The following is a 19,556-nucleotide window of genomic DNA, read 5'->3' as shown; positions in this document are numbered from 1 at the left end:
AGCTATGGAGGTTATCGTGCAGAAACACCTGTGTGCTTTACATAAAAACTTATCCATTCCTGCTCTTCAACTTAGACTGCCTCAATCAATACATCCCACTACAAGTTTTGGGCACCCATAATGTTTCCTTTTTTTTATAACTTTTTTGAGAATTTTGTCTATGAATATACCATATTTACATAATGCATGTCCCCATGCAAATCCCCTATCCCACACTCTCCCATGACCTCTTCTTTTATAATTGTTATTGTTAAATATATATTATATATACACACATATACATATTATATACATACACATATATATTTGCCTATACACACACACACATATATATACCTAATAAGTCCATTTAGTGGCAATATGTGCATGTTTAGCATTGACCACTTGGGATTGGACACCCAATCAGGGAACTCATCCCTGGAGAAAACTGATATTCCCTTTCTCAGCACTCAGCCCTTAATTGCCTGTAGCTCTTTACGTAGAGGCTGACTATGTGAAATTTCCCTTGTGAAATTGGCGTGCTGACTGGTGGATGTCATTATACAGGTCTTGTTTAGGCAACCATGCTCCTAAGATGTCGCGCATCGCAACGTCCCTGTGATGTCTAGAAGACACTCTCTCACAGAAGGCATCGTGTTCCTCTGGCCCTTACAATCTTCTGCTGCTCTTCCTCTGGGTCCTTTGAACGTTGTGCATACGGGCTACATTGTAGCGGTCCCAAATTGGGACTGCGCATGCCACGGTCACTTATTCTCTGCATTTGAACGAATTGTTGAGCTATCCTCTGTGAAAAGAAGTAAGAGTGGTGAGGGCCAAAAGCTGCACTATCTCCCACCCAGGCACTTAATACTCATTGTTGAAAAAGCATTTGATTTTGCAAGAACGTGTAGCGTGCTCCTTTGGAACAGGCCCCAGATGAAAACCAGCTAGAGTAGTAACTTTCTTTTTTTATCATAAAATTTTTATTAATATATATTAAGTGTATATAAAAATGGGTTTATGCCATTTTCATACATATGTATGAAATATTCATTATGTACAGAAGGCAGCAATTAACGTAATTCAGTCTGCAGGAAGTATGTACATCACAGAGAAAATCAGGCAATTTTGAAGTACAGTTTATGTTTCTGTTTTACCTAAACTACGAGCATCACTGAAAGGAAAAATATGGGTCAGGTGTTTTTTTTTTTTCAAACCCTAACCACATCTCCTGAGTTAGGTATATGTTCCTTGTACATTCCAGTGCAAACAGTGTTGTAACTGGAAGTATTAATGACGTTTTACTGTGCGGGTATTTGTGAGGAAGCCATCTGTAAGTCATTTGTAGTGAGTGGGACCAACGCTTGTTCAGTCTGTGGCTAAACGCGCAGGAAACACCTACTAGCTGCACTTTTTTTCTTCTTCTTCCAATACATATTTTCACCTGGAGATTTGTGGGCTGATAGTTCCCACACTTAATGTCGCTCTTGACGGCTGAGAAGGTTTCTTGGGTTTCTGAGACAAACCAGAAATGGCAACATTATAAAAATGGATGTTGGCCATAAGTCACCCAGGCTGTAATGTGAGGTACGAATAATGCCCTGTTTTATGGATTTATGTCTGCTCTGTGCTGCTCTGTGTACGACTCTAAGCACATGTGACCACCAACTGCCACATCCCCGCCTAAGGTGCAAACAGTCACTGCCATGTGCTGGATATTTCCGGTGCTGTTTTCCTTGGAGAATTCTCACAGGAAATTCTTTTATTGCTTTCCTGTTTCACTTTACCTCACTTTGCTGTGCTTGATGGAGATGTGTCCATTTCGGCTGAACTGTTATGGAATGTGTTTCTGAAATAACCAGATTTTTCATCTCACTGTTTGGGGGACTTTTGTCATTGGAGCTAATTTGAAGCATCCCAAGGAGATCTTTCTTGGAGCTGGTCTTCAGCTTTTATGCATATGAAAATCATTGCTTTGCAGATTCCTCCATAGTCATCACACGTGCAATGGTACCTTCTTGGTTGCTTTATTACTTGGTAATCAGTTCATCTTATTTTTTTTTTTTTTTTTTTTTACCATTGCACACTGGGCTTTCAGATCCATCTGCACCAGCAGCCCCAGCCAACATTCGGCTGGCAAACTCCACTGTAAACAGCGATGGGAGTGTGACTGTGACAATAGCTTGGGACCTCCCGGAGGAGCCAGACATCCCTGTGCATCACTACAAAGTGTTCTGGAGCTGGACAGTCAACAGCAAGTCACTTATCCCAATGAAGAAGAAGAGGAGGAAGACTACAAATGGGGTAAGTGGGGACAAGAATGAAGAATGGCCTGTTTGCTACTCTAGGTAATGTGTTTGCAGAATGAGCTCTGTTGAGCTCAGAGAAGGAATGGACGATGGACAGCTTGCCTTCCTCTTCATTTTGTTTAACTTCAGAGAAGCAGGTGCATGCTGCTAGAGTTGGCCTATGTGTTCCTCAAAGCCCCATGTATTACACACTTGGTCCTCAGTTTACCATCACTTGGAGTGCTTGATTCCTCAAGATGCCACTGGCCAAAATGTAGAGTACACAGTGTATGTCCCTCACATACCCAGGGCTCAGGGACCGCTGCGGAAGAGGAGGTGAAAAGATTTTAAGAGCCAGGGTTGATTCATGAACACAAGGAAACAGGGTGTTCCAGGCCTCTGGGACCTTGCATATGTCAACTTACAGCAGTGATGTCAGCGTGCACAAGACCCATGCAAACTGGATCAGACAAAAACCAGCGCAGAACTAGGGAACATGGCAGCAGGCTCCAACCTTAGCCAAAGAACGATTGACAGGTGATTACTGCTGGATGAGGGAGAGTTGATCTTCTTTAAAGGCTAAAAATCTAGACAGGGTGAGCAGAGTCCAGTGGGTGAACTTGCACTGAGGGACATCTGGGGACACAAAACTGATTCAATAGGCCTTAATATATATGACAGAATGCATGAAATCCAGTCAGGGGGCTATGTAGGGTTGCAGATGGGCTATAAAGATGATTAAGATTTCTGTATGAAATGTACAAAAATTCAACAAAAGTGTATACATTGAAAAAAAAGAGAAAAAAGAGGCAGGCATCCTGCCAAGCTGAGGAGTTACTGACAGTCGATGGCTGCTTGCGGAAGGAATCCGTTTTCTTTACTGGTGTGGCCTCTGGTAGGTTCACCATGGTCCAGTGGCCCACCATACTCAGGTAGTTAAAAAAGGGAGGCCCGAAGTTGAGATAGAGATGTGGTGGGTCTGGGAGGAATTGGAGAAGGTAATGCGGCTGGATATGATCAAAATAGATCGATTGCCTGTGCGAAATTCTCAAATAATGAATACAACATTAAGATGAGCCGAATATTGACAATAGTTATTAATGAAAGAACAATTTAGTGATATACATTTTTAAATATTTTATTATTTTTATTTTATGTGTATGAGTACATTGCCTGCCTGTGTGTAAGTGCACGGGTATCATGCATTGCCCTTAAAGGTCAGAAGAGGGTGTCAGAAACTCCGGAACTGGAATTTTAGATGATCCTTAGCCACCATGTGGGTGCTGGGAACCGAACCAGGTTCTCTACAAGAGCAGTCAGTGTTCTTATCGCTAAGCTACCCCTCCAACCCCTATGATACACTTTTTAAAAGGAGGTAGGTAGGCTGATCAGGAGGAAGGTAAGTCATTGGAGCATACAGGGTCCTCTTCCTCTTTCATGTGTAGTCTTGGCATCTGTGGGGGTTTGCTGGACCACGCACTCCCACCACGAGCAAAGGGACCAGTGATCCATGGGCTGGAAGTTCCAAAACCATGAAGCAGAGTGCTACTGTGATTTCCCAGAGTGTCTGTTATGCCTAAGACACATGTCAATTCCTCTACCTTTTAAGCCAATTGAATCTACTCTATTTACCTATTCTTTTCCAAATGAGTCACAGTGTCAACTCTGGATGTTCAAGGAACTATTTACAGCATCTCCATCTTACCTGTCTGGCCATAAAAATGAGATCTTGCTAAATTTCCATGCTGCTTAGTTTGATTGTAAAAAATTATTTTGTTATTTTTGTTTTATGTGTATGAGTGCAGCACCTGCATGCAAGTGTACCCATGTCATGCATTGCCCACGGAGGTCAGAAGAGGGCATTGGATCCCATGGCACTGGAATAATGGATGATTGTTTGCCACCGTATGGGTGCTGGGAACCAAACCCAAGTCCTCTGCAGGAGCAGTCAGTGCTCTTAGCTGCTGAGATATCTGTCCAGCCCCTTTGATTTTCTTTTTAAAGAGATGCTTGTAAGTTAAAGAGTAAATATTGAAAGGTGTTTCCAACTGTAATCTAACCAGTGGGAAAGCAGGCAGCTTACAAAAAGTGTCTTTTTCACAAAATGTTGTTCACATTGACTCAAAAAATCTGGAGTGAATTTATTCTCCAGATGCCAAAACCCAAAATCTTCACTGAGCCAACTTGTGCGATGAGGTTTCTATGACAGTGAACATGTTGCATTGTAAGAAGTGTTTTATGGAGCTGGGTATGATGGCACACATCTTTAATCTCACCACCCAGGAGGCAGATGTAGGTGGATCTCAATGAGTTCAAGGCCAGTGGGTTACAGGCCAGTGGGAGCTACAGGGAGACCCTGTCTCAAAAATGAAAAAGCCAAAAAAAAAAAAGTTTTATACATAAAACCCACTATTCTGTTTCCCTTCACTATACATTACATTTGCTTATTTATTTACTAGTTAAGTTGTTTTGGCTTCTTGATACCAGGTCTCCTTGTGCAGACTGGGCTAGCCTGGGGCTCCCTATGTAGATACAGATGGTGGTGATTTTCCTGCTTCTCCTCTCGGGTGTGGGATTACAGATGGGAGCCCCTATTTGACGATTATTGTACCACCATGTATGTAAACACTTTTTTCATATTTACAAAGTTGAACTCCACAGATAAACAAATGGTTTATGATCCAGCCGAAAAGATGAGACCTTTTGTTTGCCTAGAAGACTCAATGCATGGATCATATGAAACCATAAACCATGTCTCTAAGGAGTTCACATCATTGATGTATGCAGCTTTTATAATGTGTTCATTTCAAACAGAATTGCATGCAGTTTCCTCTTTCATGTTGAAGAAAAGCAGTCACAAGCCGTCACTAATCCTACATGCTCACTTTAGAGGAAGGAGCAAATGACCTGGGATTAGCGTGATGTAACACTAACTATTCCCTCCTCGGCGTCCTGTCGACTGGACGGCATTAACCACCAGAACAGCATTGAGGACACAGAAGGAAGTTTTATAATCTGTCTTCCACCATGTGCTCCTGGTGTAAATAAACTGTGAGCGGCAAATTTAGTTAAACTAAATGATTATTATTTGTGATTATAACTAGGATAATTGAACTGTGCTAGAGAGATGGTTCAGCAGTTAAGAACGCTTGCTACTCTTGCAGAAGACCCCAATTTGATTTCCCCTACCCACATGGGAGCTCAGGACAACCTATAACCCCAGTTCCAGATGGTAAATCACACTGTTCTGGCCTCCTTCGGTACTGCATGCACATACACATACTCAAACACAGAAACACATATGCACAAACTTAGTTTTTTGTATATTTTATTTATTACTTTTATCATATGTATGTGAGTGTAGTCCCTGCATGTGTGCCAGTGCACCCATGTTGTGCAATGTCCCTGGAGGTCAGACGAGGGTATCAGATTCCCTGGAACCGGAGTTAGACAGAGGGTTGTGAGCCTCCGTATGGGTGCTACGAACCAAATCTGGATCCTCTGCATAGAGCAGCCACGCTCTCAACTGCCGAGCCGTCTCTCCAGCCGCCATTTCAGTTTTTGAGACAGGGTCTTACTCTGTAACTCAGGCTGGTCAAAACTCAAGATTTTCTTGTTTTACCACCCCAAGTGCTCTGTTTGCCAGTGCACACCACCGTACATAGGCGGCACTAGTTAAGTCTATTATGAGCAGTTCTCTTTTCTACTCAAGGTGGTTTTTAAGAGCGTGGCAGATAAAGCACACTCAATTCCGTGCATCAGACGATCTAAGCAGTATAAATATCACTGCAAATCTACGTCTTCAGCTTTCTGTGAGTGGCACTTTGATCCATCGAGTGCTCACCTGTATAAAGAGTGGGATCTTGGAAATTCAGTACTTAATGCGGGTGAGAATTTGATGTGCTTTACACTGATGTGAAAGACGGGTAACAAAGAGAGCAGGCCTGGATGATTAGTAAGCTGACTTGGCTGTTCTGACTTCGTTTATAGCTGCAGAACTCTGTGGTCCTGGAGGGACTGCAAGCTGGCTGTGACTACACGGTGGAGCTCCAGGCCATCACTTACTGGGGGCAGACACGCCTCAAAAGTTTGAAGGTGTCCTTGTACTTCACGGCGACCCATGCCACTAAGAACAGTAAGTGAACTGATATGTTTCTCAAGTCCACGGTGACTCATTTTGATAAGACTCTTGCTGTATCATATTGGGGCTAGAAGAAGGAGAGAGAGTTATATTGTTTGTGTGTGTGTGTGTATGTGTGTGTGTGTGTGTGTGTGTGTAAACACAAACTTGCCACAGTGCCCTGAGAGTAAGTTTTTAATTTGGAATTATTGTATGACAAATCTTACCATCACTATATCACATATTTGCCGTGTTTCCCTCAGAGTCACGCCATATACACTATCGCCGTGATCCCCTAAGATTACGTTATTTGGTGACAGGACAGTTCCCCTACTTGTATAAGCATATGCTACCTTGTACACACAATTGCTAAAAATAAATCCAACAACAGTAAGTGTGCCCTTATTACTAAGTGGCTGTACATATTTTACTCTTGAAAAACACTATGGCTGGAGAGATGGCTCAGTGATTAAGGGCCCTGGCTGCTCTTACAGAGGACCCACGGTTGATTCCCAGCACCCTCATGATAGCTAACAACCACTCAGAACTCCAGTTCCAGAGAGTTCTTCTCTGGTCTGCCCAGGTTTGCATGCCTATGGTACATTTACATCCATGTAGCCAAAGCACTCATATACATAAAATATAAGTAATTTGATGAAAAGCTGATCCCGTGTTACTTCCCACAACCCACCTGTTTCCACATTCATGCCAGGACTAGTCTTTGTAGGATACTGTTTCCATTTTAGGTGAATATACACAGCTAACTGCCTTTTCTCTCCAGAAAACGTGACCTGCCTGGTTTTCTGTGGCCTATGCTGTGGTCATAATTCACATTTGGAAAGCTACGTACTGTTCCATGGAGCAAATTTAGGAAATACTTCTCATAGTCACGTTCTTTGTTTCTCTTTCTCCTTAACTGGCACGTGTGGAGTAAATGGGACAGCCCAAGAGGACAGCGTTGTGGCACTTATGTCTTAGCTGGGAAATAAGACACTTGATGTCTGTGACTTTGTTCAGCAACAGGCTCCTCGGAACCACCATGCTGAGGCGCCTGGCAAGACTTCAGGGGAATGGGACAGATTAAAAGAGAGGGTGAGGAGGGACCGGGCTCCTTGTCTCAGGGCCCCTGGTGATGTTGATGCGTTAGAATAGAACCCCGCTGTCTATCTTTCTTGCCTTGTGACACTGGGCTTTGTTCAGGAGGGGAACAGGGACACATTAAAAGCTCCTTTGAGTTTCAAAACCATAGTGCTGGCTCCACAGATCAACTGATGGCTCCTAGCTCTCTCCCAGCACCTGGGAGAAACAGTACAAATGCGTAGATCTGTTGGAAACGATGCTTGCCAAAAAATCACCACAAACACAGCTGCACGCTTGCTTGGGAAATTGTGTCTTTGGAGATTGAATGCATTTGGAGTGGTCTGTTTTTAGTGTGTGAATCTAGGTTTGATATTTTTAGCTAAAAATACTCACGGATGTGTTTGTGCTTTACACTTCATTCAGTTTGAATGATGCTCCTAATTCTCAGTATATCTAATGCTGGGAGTCTCTGTATGCTAATACAAACATTTTATATATAATATATATTATATATTCCACATGCATAAATATACATTGCTATAGATACATACTGGCATGTATATTCCATACTTTTTTATAAATAGTGTATGCATATATACGTGCATATGTAATCATGTGTACCCATTTATACATAGAAATGAAGTGCCTGTCAATATCTGTGAGATTAGTTCTCAGACGACCACTCCAGCGCTACCCAAACGTAGCTGCACCTTGACTCATGTTCCTTATATCAAAGAAACCATGAACCATCTTCCCAATGCTTTAACTCCTTGCTACAATGCCTGCAGTACTTGATACACTATAAATACCATGGAAATAGTTGTTCTTTTTCATTCCTTATTTAAAAATGATGAGAAAAGAATGTGTGCTTGTTCTGTATCGATACAGGTCTGATTAAGGCTACAGATGTGGAAAGCACAGATGGTTGATACTCTATGCACATGAGCACACACACACACACACACACACACACACACACAGTTTTTTCTGATTTTTGGAAGTTACAGAGACCTCCTGCAACTTCCTCTTGAGTGGTGAGTGGTGATATTAAAGGCATGGGTCACCACACCCAGCATAGATTTTATTCTTTAGACAGGCTCTCTTTGTATAGTCCAGACTATAGAGAACTGGCAATCATTGTGTTCCAGCCTCCCAACTGCTTGGATTCGCAGTCTGCACTGCAGGGTCTTGCTCTCTTGACATCCCCCGACACACACACACCAATACACATATTTTGCTCTCTTCCTGAAAAATACCTCATGATGAATTGGGGAAATAAAAAAATAAAAGAATTGCACATATCCCTTGTCATTACATTCAGATCTCTAGGAAATAGTGGAAGAAGAATTAAAAATCATGGATGTAGGAAGCGAGACCCTCATCCTGCCATAACAAGTCTAGTCGCACAACAGACCTTCAGGCTCACAAACTGCAAATACCATTGGACACAAAGGAGACAGCGTGTGTCAGTGCAAACAACAGGAAGAACAGACCAGGGCCGGGGATTCAGCCTGGGGAGGAGAGGGGAAGGACAGGAGCCCATTCTGTCCCCTGAAGGTCTCACTGAGCTGCAGAGTTTCACACGCATCCATATGCCAATGACACCCTGTGCCTCTCACCTCTATAGTCACCACCTCCCTAGGATGACAACAGCGGAGTCAGACTTACTGCATTTTTGAGTGTCCCCAAAGTCCGTGTGTTCAAACGATTTGTCTCCTCTCTCAGTACATGGATTCACAGTTCACCCCTTTGTCCAGATAATGCCCAAGAATTCATTTTCTATTTTTCTCTTTCTCTCTACAAATGCATTTCTTCATAAAGTCCCTCAGTCTCTAATTTTCAACAACATGAGATTTGTCTGTTTTTTTTTCTTTTGTTTTCAGACCATGTCATTTCTTGTTAAATTAAGATACTATGTAAATTTATATTCCTGTTCCTACTTTGTTAAGCATTGGGTTTCGTGGAACTGGAGCTAAGGACAGTTGTTAGCTACCATGAGGGTGCTGGCAACTGAACCTGGGTCCCGTGAAAGCACAGCCAGTGCTTTCTAACCACTGAGCCATCTTATATCCCCAGTTACCCAATGTAGTCTTCAAAAAATATCAGATTTCCTTTAGTGCCACTCTTATGAGAACTATCTTTTTAAAAAATATTTTATTATTTTTATTTTATGTGTATGAGTTTACTGCCTGCTTGTAGGTTAAGTGCACCCGTGTCATGCAGTGGGCACGGAGGACAGAAGAGGCCATCAGATCCCTTGGAACTGGAGATACAGACAGTTGATAGCTGCTGTGTGGGTGCTGGGATTCAAACCGGGTCTTCTGCAAGAACAACCAGTGTTCTTAACCGCTGAGCCATATCTCCAGCCCTAGAACTGTCCTTTATCTTTTCTAACGTTCCCAATTTTTACCTTTACTGATAACCATCTAATCCTCCCCTCATTGGGAAATACTTTGTGCCGTTCTGCCACATGCATATGTCAGAAGAAAACTTTCAGGAGTCTTTTCCCTCCTCCCATCCTCAGCCCTGGGGATCGAACTCAGCTTGTCAGGCATGTGAGGTAAATATCTTGGCCCTTATAGTTTCGCCTTTCATTTTCCACCAGTGCTGTAGGGAGTTCATCTACAGTGTAACATGAGCGATGCCTTTTTAGACTTCTTTGGTTCTTCCCATAAACAACATTCTTTCCCCATTAGCAACTGGTATGGGATTACAAACTTCCATAATTTAATATGTGTGTGTTCCCAGAGGCAAGAGGGAAAAAAGACCCAATCTCAACTTGCCATTGTTGAGGTTACACCATCAGGAATCTGGCCGCGATTCAGCCCACACACAAAACGTGTTTGGAACCCTGATTCTCCTTAACACTCTCTCGACTTTCTCCATCATCCTAGGGCACCATCACGCATCCCCGGAAGGTCAATTAAATGTCTAGTGCCTACCATCATCGTCTCACGCCTCACACAGACATCTTAAGCTCTTCACCTCAGGAGGTTAAGTCCTCCACTTTATAGAAACATCCATCCGTTCCTTTGTTAGTTTCCTCTGTGTGCTAACAGTGGATGCATCTTTCACTGTGTTTAGAACAGACGCCACCGTGCATGTTGTACAACTGCCCCTTTTGCAACGCACATATCTACAGTCACATAGGTGCAAATCTCAGTCAGGTCTGAGCACACGGGTGATTCATGTGTGTGCCCACAGCGTCTGTTCTTGTGTCTAGAGTATAATCACTGTGCTATAAATAGTTGCAAAGTCAGTAAAATCCATCCTTGTGCCTTCAGCCTCATCTTACTCTGCGTGGATGTGCTTTGTCTTCATGTAGAAAGCACCTACTTCCTGGAGGCCTTCTTCCTTCTGCCTTCCTCCTCTCCATATATTTTATAAGCTGCTGAAATCTGTTTCCCAGTATCACTTTTCCATGGAAACTACATGTACACATCTGTATGTGGGATGGACATTTTCTGTTTCCATTTTTTTAATTTAAAAAATATTTCTTTTTATGGGGGCTGGAGAGATGGTTCAGTGGTTAAGAGCACTGGCTGCTCTTGCAGAGGACCCTGGTTAGATTCCCAGCACACACGTGGCAGCTAATAACTGTAACTCCAGTTCCAGGGAAATCCAGTGCCATCTTCTGACCTCTGCGGGCATTGCATGACACATGCATGCAGGCAATACACTAATATAAAGAAACTAAATCAAATCAATAAAAATAATAACATATTTTATTTATTGTTGATGTCTGTGTATTTATGATATCTGCATGTGTGCATGCACCTGTCACACAGTGTGTGTGTCTAGAGATCGGAGGACAACTTTTGGGAGTCGGTTCTGTTCTCCCACTTTGCGTCACGGGACTCAAACTCAGGTTGTCAGACATACAAGGCAAGTGCTTTTACCCACTGGGGCATCTTGCAAGCCCTGTTTCTATTTTTTTAACCTTTGCCAATGCATTTGGCCTGTGTCATTCTATTTACTGCTCTTGGTGCCCCTTGACCTTTGTATATTTGACTTGCAGATGTCTTGATTTTCCTCATACCCCATCTTGCTTGTCTCTGATCGCTCTCCTTCCTGTCCTCCTTCATTCTAGTATCAGACACTGGTGCTCTGTAAAACCCCGTCTTCTCTGCTCCGAAGGCTTCAATCAATATCCTCTTATGCGTTTTTCCCCAATGACTGGGCTGGACCCTTGATTTCTCCCAGGGCTGCAGATTCTGTAGTTTACAGTTGTCTTTATCTACATGGCATGTGCCAAGCTCAAGCTGAAGGTATTTCAAAGAGAACTCACCTCCTTCTCTGGCAAGCGCTGATGTTTGCATGCGTCTCCCAACTCCATTTGACCTTGGTACTGACTGGAAACTTCAGAGTTAACTGCTTTCCTGTCCTCTTTAGTCGATCTTTTGGCCCTCCAACTTTTTCCAAGTACCGTGGAATTCTTCAATCATCCAGGAACACTGTATCACTACGCTTTCCATCACTGTGACCAAATAGTTACAACTTTACAGAAGAGCAGGTATAGCTGGGCTCACAGAGTCAGAGGTCTCAGTGTTGTATCAGATGGCCACGATTCTTATGGGCTGCATGTTGGTGACGGTGTCGTAGAAGTAAGAAACGGTTCACTTCACGGCACTTGAGAAGCAGAGAGAGAAAACCAGCGTCCAGGGATACAGATAGGGTTGGAATTTGAAATGTATTGCACAGGCTGATGCTTTGAACCTTTGTTCCCATTACTGTTTCGGGAGAGGTTATGGTGGAGCTGCCAGGCTTTTAAAGGTTGTAACCCAGCCCCCTTCTTCTGGAAACTTTGTTTCTTAGCCCATCATTTTGTCAGTAGCCTGCAGCACACATTCCAAAGGCCCTCGGCCACAAATAATTGAAGGCTTTGAGACCATGAGCAAAAGAAATCGTTCTTCTCTTAAGTTGTTCCTGGCAAGTGCTGTGGGCACTCCAGTGCAGCAATTGCCAAAATAGTAACAGCAGCCACTTTACAATGTGCCTGTCATGACCTGTCTTCCAACCACTAGGACTTACTAAATGTTCTATTATTTACTAATAGTGCAAACCTGCTATGAAGCCTTCAACGTGTGGGGCTTCAAGGGACACTCACTCCAGATCCAGTTTACAAGAGTATTCAATATATATTTGTTACTCCACTTAATCAAGGGGTTTCTCCCTCGAGCCTCCTGTATAGTACACTCTATGGCTTTCCAAAGCCCTTCATCAATAAGTGTGGTCAATCTGGGAAAGACTTGAAGTCTTCTTTCCCAAAGAAGTGAGTCCACCCAAATCTAGCACGGTGAACCAATTCACGTATTGGTGTTTCTTATAGGAATATGCTTAGGAGGTTACTTCCAGGATCACAGGGGATGACTCATGAAAACAAGGCTATGGCTGGACTTCCCTGCTCAACTTGAAACCAGCTCTGCCAATCTGAGAGTCTCTCCCTCCCTAAGCACTTGCTACTGTTTATGTGACCTTGAAGGGTAGCCTTGCAAAGCTTGTGACTTTGTAGCTCACTGAGTCTTGTCAGTTTCGGGAACCTCCTGAGCCTGGTATCTTTCATCAACTTTGGAATCTTAGAGGATTTTCTCCTGTCTCCATGATGGAATGATTCAATTAGGGGAAAAATAGCTCTTCAGCTTACTGGCTTGCTCCCCTGGCCTGTGCTCAGCCTGCTTTCTTTACAATACAAAACAACCTGCCGGGGGAGGGGGTGTGCTGCCCACATATCACTCAACAGTCAAGAAGATGCCCCACAGATAGGGCCACAGGCCAGTCCAATAGAGGCAATTCCCCAGTTGAGGGTCCCTCTACCCAGATGTGTTGACAACTGAAGCTGTCCAGCACACCCACACATCAAGTGAAAAGACACTAATGTTATAGCAGTTAAATTAGCTATTTTGACCCAAATTACATTAAAATACTGACAAACCACTTGGTTGAGTCTAAATGATTATAGTCTTTTTGTTATTTTTATTTTATGTGTGTGAGTTTAGTATTGCCTACATGCATATAAATGCATCTGTGTCATGCAAGGCCTGAGGAGGTCAGAAGAGGGTGTTGGATCCCCTGGAACTGGAGCTATGGATGGTTGTTAGCTGCCATGTGGGTGCTGAGAATTGAACCTGGGTCCTCTGTAAGAGCAGCCAGAATTTTTTATTATTGAGCCATCTCTCCAGCACCTAAATGATTAGACTCTTATAATCATCTTTTACAGTTAAATCTTACCATAGCTGGGCAATGAAGATGTGGAAGGTAGTCCATCCAAAGCCATTTCATCCTAAGGACTGACTTGAAAAATAATAAAAGGTTTTTTTTTTTTTTTTTAAGAAATAATCATGGCAATACCTGTAGCAACCGATGCTGTTTTCTTCTGTGGTTTTTTTCAGAACAGACCTGTTCTATAGCACATTACATTTATCAGTATGTTATTCACACTGTTGATATATCATCTAGTAAACACCAGGCTAAGACTTTTACAAGAACACTTCACATTTCATTACGAACCAACTAGAGTTGGATAATAATTACAAATTTATAGTGTAAGCGAGACAAATTATATTTTATAGGGAGTGTAGTAGTAAATGTCAGGTTATAAACTACTTCTTAGAGTTATAATGTTCAGGTCTTAGGCTGCTTGGTGTTTTAATGATAAGCATTTTTATACAAGCAGAGGATAAATGCGGATGGAATTTTATGAAAGGGTCCTTGAAGGAAGTCAGACGTGACACTGTTTAACTGAACTGCATTTTCACTTCTTTGGATGCAAGAGGAAGATTTCCCAGGTTAGCATCCAAGAATTTCACAGTTACCTCCCAGACTTGGAATTAGCTCCCTTTCCAAATATAAATGAAGTGGAAAGAAAATATTCTCAATGTGAGTCCAGATCTAATTAAAATTTGGACATTACTCAGAATGCATAGTAGCTTGTCTTAGCATTTGTGATGATTAATGAACAGAGGCAGATGTCATGGAGCTTTGGAATATAGTCCATACTCTTTATCCTATCTTTATTACCGAAAGCAGAATAGAGTCTTATACACAGAGAGACAGGCTCCTATTACTGAACTTGCACTCTGTCCGTCTTTTACCCACGCTCACATTCACGCGGAAGTATTTCCACTTTTGAATTGTGTCGGTTTAATCTCAACATATATGAAATTAATCTTTACATTTCTAAAGAAAGATTGAACCTTACAGAGGGTTGAAAATAAAGAGCAAGATGCAGTTCCCACAGAGGCTGAGCACACTGTCATAGCATCTTTTGTGGTTATCCACTGCTGAAGTCGTAACATGATAGATCACTAGAGAACTCAGACATATCAATGGACTTGCGAATATCTTAGAACCTTATATTAACTAAGAGCTTTTGGTGTGACCAGGAAGATTTGTTTAACCCCCTGTTAATATCAAGAATTTAATGAGACTGGGGATAAAGGGCTTGTCACACAAGTAGGAGACTGAGGATTTAGATCCCTAGCACATACATAGAAATGCTTGGCAGGTATAGCAACTGTCTCTAGTCTCAGCACTTGGGAGGCTGAGAACAGGGATCCCTAGGGCAAGCTGTCTAGCTAGCCCCACTGGCTAAAACAGGGAGCTCTGGGTTCAATTCAGACACCCTGCCTCAGTATATAAGGTGGAGAGTGATTGAAACAGACACCTAGTGTCAACTTTGTTCTTCAACATATACATCCACATAAATAAACATACATCAACACACATGCATGTGCACACATACATGTGAGCTTACATATATGAAAGCATGTTTGCCACACACATACGTATTTCAGACAGAAGGAAGGACAGTAGGAAGGGAGGAAAGGAGGAAGGATTGTTTCTTTTGTTTCCTGGTATGGCAGTTTTAACACAGAGCCTTGGGCATGATAGACAACTAATCTAGCACTGACTTCTGCCAACAGACTCCAAGAAATGGGTTTTGATCAGGACCCTTGTGGGTTTTTAGTGGCCTCTTTCTGCCTTCTCTCAATTTTCAAGTTATCATCAATACTGGGTGCACACAGTGTTATGCTGCCTGCAAACATTTTTAGCCTAGTAAATGGTTCTCTGTTTTCCAAGCGCTAACTGGAACGCCTTACACTAAAATACTCTAATAGAAACTTGACTGAAGTAACTATGGAGTCCATTTCCACCAAATCCATGCGACACATGCTACAGTATGTATGTCAGAGCGAGAAGAGCTGAACGTTTAATTGCTGCGGTTCCTGTCTTCCCTCCACAGCCTGTATTTCTTCACATCTTTTTTCTTTGAATCTTTCCAAACCCATCAACATTATATAAATGTTAGAAATTTTAATAGCACGTTTCTTATCCATATACAACCCGGATCGTTCAATGCACCCACAAAGGGTAGTGGGGCACTTAGCAAGTAGAAAAATCTTTTATGAAATGACAGGCTTTCCATGTATGCAACTTCTAAATTCAGTACCTGGGAGAACTTGAACTTATACGCAAAGAGAGATTTGAAGTTTAGGGCATTTTTGATATCCACGCTACGGAGTTGGAATTGGATCCCAGCAAAAACTCGGGACCCTGTAATGGAAACATTCTAGGCAGGGCATGACTCTGGGATTAAATTTCCAAATTTCGTAAGCTTTGAATCGTCTGAATGTGGAACTGATTGTCAATATTTTTGAGTGCTGCATTTTTAGTTTTTAGTGTGTGTGCTAACTGCACTTTTTCAAAGGTTTGTGAGCTAGGGTCCATCCAGCCCTCCACCTGTTTTTGTAAAGAAGATTTTACTCTCCTTCACTGACATTTTGTAAAATCACCTTGGCTACTTTTGAGCTACAACAGTCATTTGGGAGAAAAGATAAGTTGAAAAACTAAAAATATTGGCTATTTGACCCATTTTGAAAAGCTTTTGGAGTCCAATTTATTTCATGAAATGAGGGAATGAATGCTAAGAAAATAGTATCAAAATTCAACAATGATGGCCACTGGCCACTCGGGAGACAGCAAGGGTCACAACACTTTATTGTAAGGAAGGAAAATGTACCAGAGAAACACATTGAGTCCCATGTCACAGGATTGCTTTTTAACATGTTAAGAGTGCCCCACAGACAGCTCATCTCCGTGCATGAATACCTGGCCATCATTCGTTAACAAGTCTCCTTCGAGTCTAAAATCTCCCTGGGTAGCGAAACTTTGTAGATCGCCTTTGAGCTCAGTGCCCAGCACTTGAAATGTTCATCAATGTTCCACAAAGAATCTCTGGGGCTGGAGATATGGCTCAGTGGGTCACAGAACTTGCTTTGCAAGGACGCGGACCTGAGTTCAGAGCCACACCACCAGCCTCAAAAGATACACATGGCTGTGCGTGGCTGTTGGCCCAGCCTTGGGGTTCTGGAAAGAGGCGGACCCTAAGTGCTCACCACTTGGTCAGCAAGGCCCAAACAGTGAGCTTCTGCTAAACTGAGACACCTGTCCCAAGGCAGTATGGTAGAGTGGGACACAGGAAGACATCTGAGGTTCTGTTTGGCCTTTACATCCAAGCACAAGGGCATGCACTTCTGCACGTTCATGTTTGTAACACACACATACACACATGAGTGTTAGAGTGAATGTGTACATACATTCCAGTACACACTCCAGTGTATTAATGTTGGCCATTTGCTGGGTGTTCTAACATTTCACTGTGACACCTGTCAACATTTGGGCGTGTGTCACTGATCTGCACAATTTATACATTGCTGTTGAGTGATGTGTCTAAAGGTGTCTTCATTCACCAGGTTGATACAATTTGTGCTTTTAAAAAGTAATTTGATACAAGTGGGCCTTGTTTCTTTTTAGGGCTGTGTACCATGTCTTGATGATGTGAGTTTCGGAGTCCGTGAAACTTCCCATTTCTTTCAAGAAACAGCATTTTAATATTATTTCATTTGCTTCACACCTCTGAAAATCCCCCTGTAATGAAAAATACTGGAAATATTCTTCAATAATTAAAGCATCTTTGCAACATGACAAATCCATGTTATTTGCCCATTTAAATTCTGGCTCACAGAATGTAAGGCATGTAGTTTGCCTTTAGGTATGCCAACACATTTTGAAGGACAAGAATCATTAATGTGAGCATAAAAGAATGTTGAAACAAAAATGCCTGTTATTTCACCACTGGAGTGAATGAGATAGGAGGATCAGGAGTTCCAGGCTAGCCTAGCCTACATAGTGACACTCTAAAACAGGAGTATCTTGCTACATCACCCACCTTCCCAATGAGGTGTGAGATAGAGATGAATGATCAAATTACATAAAATATCTTAATATTCACCTGGAGTATATCATACCATATGATTATGTGTAACAAGTAAATTAGAATGTCACTCTTTCTTGTAGAAGAGCAGCTTGGGAAAACACGGAAAGATGTGACTCAGTCTCCCTTCCAGCGAAGACGACCTCCTCAGCCCCTGGAGATTGGAGCTCCGTTCTATGAAGACAACCAACTGCAGGTCAAACTGTACTGGAAAAAGATCGAAGGTATCTGATTCTCACTTCGATACATTTTCTGTTAAACAGCACCATGATACAAAGAGATAGTTTAAAGAGCATACCCATTAACAGGCAGTGTTACATCAGTCACCGAGCAAAACAGTTATAAACTTCTTCCTAAACAACACACGGACACTGAATGGGGTGGTATTAAGACCCTGAATCTAGATCACATTTTGATACATGAAAGTCACATATGGCTCCAATGCTACATAGCAATGCATCAAGTTTTCCATCAGCTCTTTCTGAGTGCCTGTGTCTGAAGAATATGCACACGCATTTCCACGTAATATTGCACGAGTATTGGACTGGAGAAATGGCGTGGTGGGTAAGGAACTTAATGTGCTAGCATGACTGAGTTCAAACCCCCAGCACCTACACAAAAACCAGTAGGTATGTAGGCCACTGTAATCCCAGCACAGCAAGGACGTGGGCAAGGACGGGAGATGCCTGGGGCACGCTAGTTAGCTGTCTTATTGAATAGGAGCCCTCTGGATTCACAGAAAGACCCTGCCTCAGAAAATACAGAGGAGAGCAGTCCAGGAAGGCTCAGGTAGCAGCTTTGCGCTCCTATGTACATCATACCCACGCATGTGTCCCTGAACACATATGCACAGATGCAAATGAATTTAATATAATGAAAGTTAAAATTCAATGGACAGGCTGTATTGTCATACAGTTTTCATGGTTTTCCATTTCCTACATGGTGTGGATCCATTTTTCTATGTTGATGTCATGATTCTAATCCACTGAAGGATCCTCTTGGGAATTCTACTTCGTACTTCGTGCTCTGAAGAGCCTTTATCCTAAGGAACATTTCTGTGTGCACGTGATAATTTTATCTTTATCATGGATTCCTCTTATTCACCCACAATATTTATTTTGCATTATTGAATCAATACTTTGGTACTCAAATGACTTTTTTTGTGTTTTGGTTAAAAATAGGTTTTTTTTTTTTTTTTTTTTTTTGTATTTTCTATTGCTTCTGCGCATCTAAGAAACATTAAGCCAATAGGTGGTTTCAATAGTTTTGTTGTGAAAAGTCTTATTCTTCCAAAGTACTATTTGGTCAGGGTACTGATACCACCTAAGGAACTACACTGTTTGAACAGTTCTTGTAGCTGTTGGAACCTGTTATATGGCTAAAGTTTTAAAAATAATATATTTCTGGGCTGGAGAGATGGCTTAGAGGTTGACAGCCCTGACTGCTCTTGCAGAGGACCCGGGTTCGATTCCCAGCACCCACATGGTGGCTACGAACCGTCCTTAACTCCAATTCCAATTCCCTCTTCTGACCTCCGTGACATTGCATGACAGAGGTGCACTCACATACATGCAGGCAATATACTCATACACATAAAATAAAAATAATAAACATTTTTAAAAATAATATATTTCATTACTATCAGAAGTTCGTTAAAAACTGAGGTTGATGAAGTATTTATTATGATGGCATTAGCACTCTGGTTTCATATCCAAACTAATAAAATGCTAGAATGAAAATTCCATGATGAAACTTACTTGGTGCATTATATTTATCAATTTTAAATGACACAACATACTAATAACAAAGCATGTTT

At 42.0% G+C, this 19,556-nt stretch overlaps 1 protein-coding gene across 1 annotated transcript in view; it reads left to right on the top strand.

The window, feature by feature from the left end:
- Anos1 (anosmin 1) overlaps positions 1–19,556 on the top strand; it is a gene marked incomplete at its 5' end in the record, with an annotated part of 74,891 nt that overhangs the window by 36,057 nt on the left and 19,278 nt on the right. Inside the window, 3 exon segments of the mRNA XM_008852491.2 lie at positions 2,078–2,283; positions 6,258–6,402; positions 17,824–17,964. Coding sequence (XP_008850713.1) covers positions 2,078–2,283; positions 6,258–6,402; positions 17,824–17,964 — 492 coding nt within the window.

This window comes from Nannospalax galili, unplaced genomic scaffold (assembly GCF_000622305.1).
Source record: "Nannospalax galili isolate Female #2095 unplaced genomic scaffold, S.galili_v1.0 scaffold1670, whole genome shotgun sequence".
Taxonomy (NCBI): domain Eukaryota; kingdom Metazoa; phylum Chordata; class Mammalia; order Rodentia; family Spalacidae; genus Nannospalax; species Nannospalax galili.
Note: the sequence above shows the minus strand (reverse complement) of the source record. Positions and strands in the feature narration are given on the sequence as shown.